The sequence below is a fragment of the Egretta garzetta genome, unplaced genomic scaffold (assembly GCF_000687185.1).
Source record: "Egretta garzetta isolate BGI_Z169 unplaced genomic scaffold, ASM68718v1 scaffold372, whole genome shotgun sequence".
Lineage (NCBI taxonomy): Eukaryota > Metazoa > Chordata > Aves > Pelecaniformes > Ardeidae > Egretta > Egretta garzetta.
This window is the reverse complement of record NW_009258889.1, coordinates 266,181-268,253: the sequence shown is the minus strand read 5'-3', so window position 1 is coordinate 268,253 and position 2,073 is coordinate 266,181. Positions and strand designations below refer to the sequence as shown.

Genomic DNA, 2,073 nt, shown 5'->3' with positions numbered 1-2,073 from the left:
AGGGGACCAGCGACTCAGATGTGATCCTTCATGTTTACACTGCGCTTCCTGAGCCGGCCAGGTCAAGTGTCTGCCTTCGCCTCCATAAACAAGCTGCTCTGCTCGGCCGGGGACAAGAACAGCATTTCCCGCTGTGACACCCGAGATGGGTTCAGAGACGAGACGTCCATCTCCCACCTCCTGCCCTGCAGAGCTGGGTGACGTGGCCTCGCTTCCCGGGGACACGTTTCACGCCTGGATGGGAAATGCCTCTCGGAAAGGCCACCTCCCAAGTGCTGAGCCCCACGTGGGCTGCCAGAGGCAGAGCAGACACCTCTCCACACACCGGGGCGGGAGGACACCATCCCTTGGTGTCCCATGGAGCTCACCCGCTGTGCGAACAGACACCAGGGTGGTGGTGATGGGGACGTCCCTGCCTAGAGGGTGCCATGGCAGCAGCGCATCTGCACTCTGAGGTTCACAGCCAAACGCTTGGCCAGCTGAGATTTCGGCAACCTGCCACCTGCTCTGCAGATGCACGGAGGCTGGCACAGCGGGGGGATGCTGGGATATGCCACAGGCAGGGCAGAGAGCTGCGGCAGGCGGCCGGAGCGGTGGATGCCCTGCAAGCAGGGCAAGGGCAGAGCCCTTTGCAGGGAAGGGAGCTGCGTGCACAGCCCCAAAAGGACTGAGCCCCGTGTTTCCTCTCCTTGCACGGCTTCCTTTTGAGGCCTGACAGAGCGCAGCAGCTCCTGCAGCACTTCCTCTGGTCCTTGTCACAGCAGCCTGCTCGGTGGCAGCAGACCCGTTAACTCTTCTCCTGCTGAGGTTCCTTTCCTTGCAGCCAGCCGGCAGGCTGGGAGCTGCAGCGGGGGACGGGGAATGGGTCTGGACCCCTTCGGAGACCCCAGGAGGAAGTGTCCCACAACCTGCGCCCCATCAGCCTGCACTGGTCCCTCGGTGAGGGGGGTCTCTAGCCACGTCTGACCCCCAGCACCTGGGGGTACCACGCAGGACCCCTGCAGCGAGGTTTCACAGAGCTGGTCCGTGCCATCCCTGCAGCGTCCCCGCATGCAGGCGGGAGCCTTCAGGGAAGCGATCCTTCCCGCAGCGTGCCAGGGCGGCCGGCAAAGCATATGGTACCATCCTGGCTACGTCCCTAAAAACAAACTGCAAGCTCTTGGGTCGCCTCTGCCAGCAGAGCCCCACAGACGCTGCCTGAAGGGGAACAGCGACTCAGATGTGATCCTTCATGTTTACACTGCGCTTCCTGAGCCGGCCAGGTCAAGTGTCTGCCTTCGCCTCCATAAACAAGCTGCTCTGCTCGGCCGGGGACAGGAACAGCATTTCCCGACGGACCAGCCTGGCACAAGGACAGCTTAGCTGGGAAGCTACAGGGAGGGAGAGCGCTGATGCCCGAAGGCTGGGAGACAAGCATTCTAGTGACCCCGGGGGCCCCCAAATTCTTTTCAAAGGCAGGAAGATGCAATGATTTTTAACAACATCACCCATCCAGCCTGAGCCCTCCACTTCTGACCAGACGGCCTATGCCCAAAGGTACCAGCTTCCCTGTGTGCCATCCTGGCAAAACCGGTAGCCAGAGCAGTCTGTGCCACGCAGCTGGTCCACGCTGTCCCTGCGCCATGTGGGACTATCCCTGGCAGGGACCCTGCTCCCACCGTGCCAGCTCCCGTCTGCCCCACGGACTGGGAGCCACCCAGGCAGGATCCCACCACGCACCTCCACCGTGGCAGAGCAGCATCAGCCTTGCTTGTGGCCATGGTGCTGCAGAGAGCCTGGGTGAAGGGTGCCTGGCTCGGGGAGCCCCCAGAAGGGCTACGTGTCCTGGTAACGCTCCCCGATGTGGCACAATCCAGCCCTGACCCATCTCTCCACGAGCCGAGATGGATCACGACGCTTGGGGCCGGTTGTTGGTGGGGAAGAGGCCGGAGCTGGGCACCACCTGGCTCTGTGCTGCCCGCAGAGACCCACCAGACCCGTCCGGCGCCGGCGGTGCCAAGCCCCACAGCTCGCAGGCAGGGTGATGGAGCCCAGCACCGTCCCGCAGGGCCCCAGCGCTTCCTCTTCTCCCGC

At 63.4% G+C, this 2,073-nt stretch overlaps 1 protein-coding gene across 1 annotated transcript in view; it reads left to right on the top strand.

Annotated features, from left to right (window-relative positions):
* Nucleotides 1–1,758: 1,758 nt before the first annotated feature.
* DNAJA3 (DnaJ heat shock protein family (Hsp40) member A3) overlaps nucleotides 1,759–2,073 on the top strand; it is a 13,636-nt gene continuing 13,321 nt past the window's right edge. Inside the window, exon 1 of the mRNA XM_009634040.2 lies at nucleotides 1,759–1,827. Coding sequence (XP_009632335.1) covers nucleotides 1,759–1,827 — 69 coding nt within the window. The remainder of the gene's footprint in view (nucleotides 1,828–2,073) is intronic.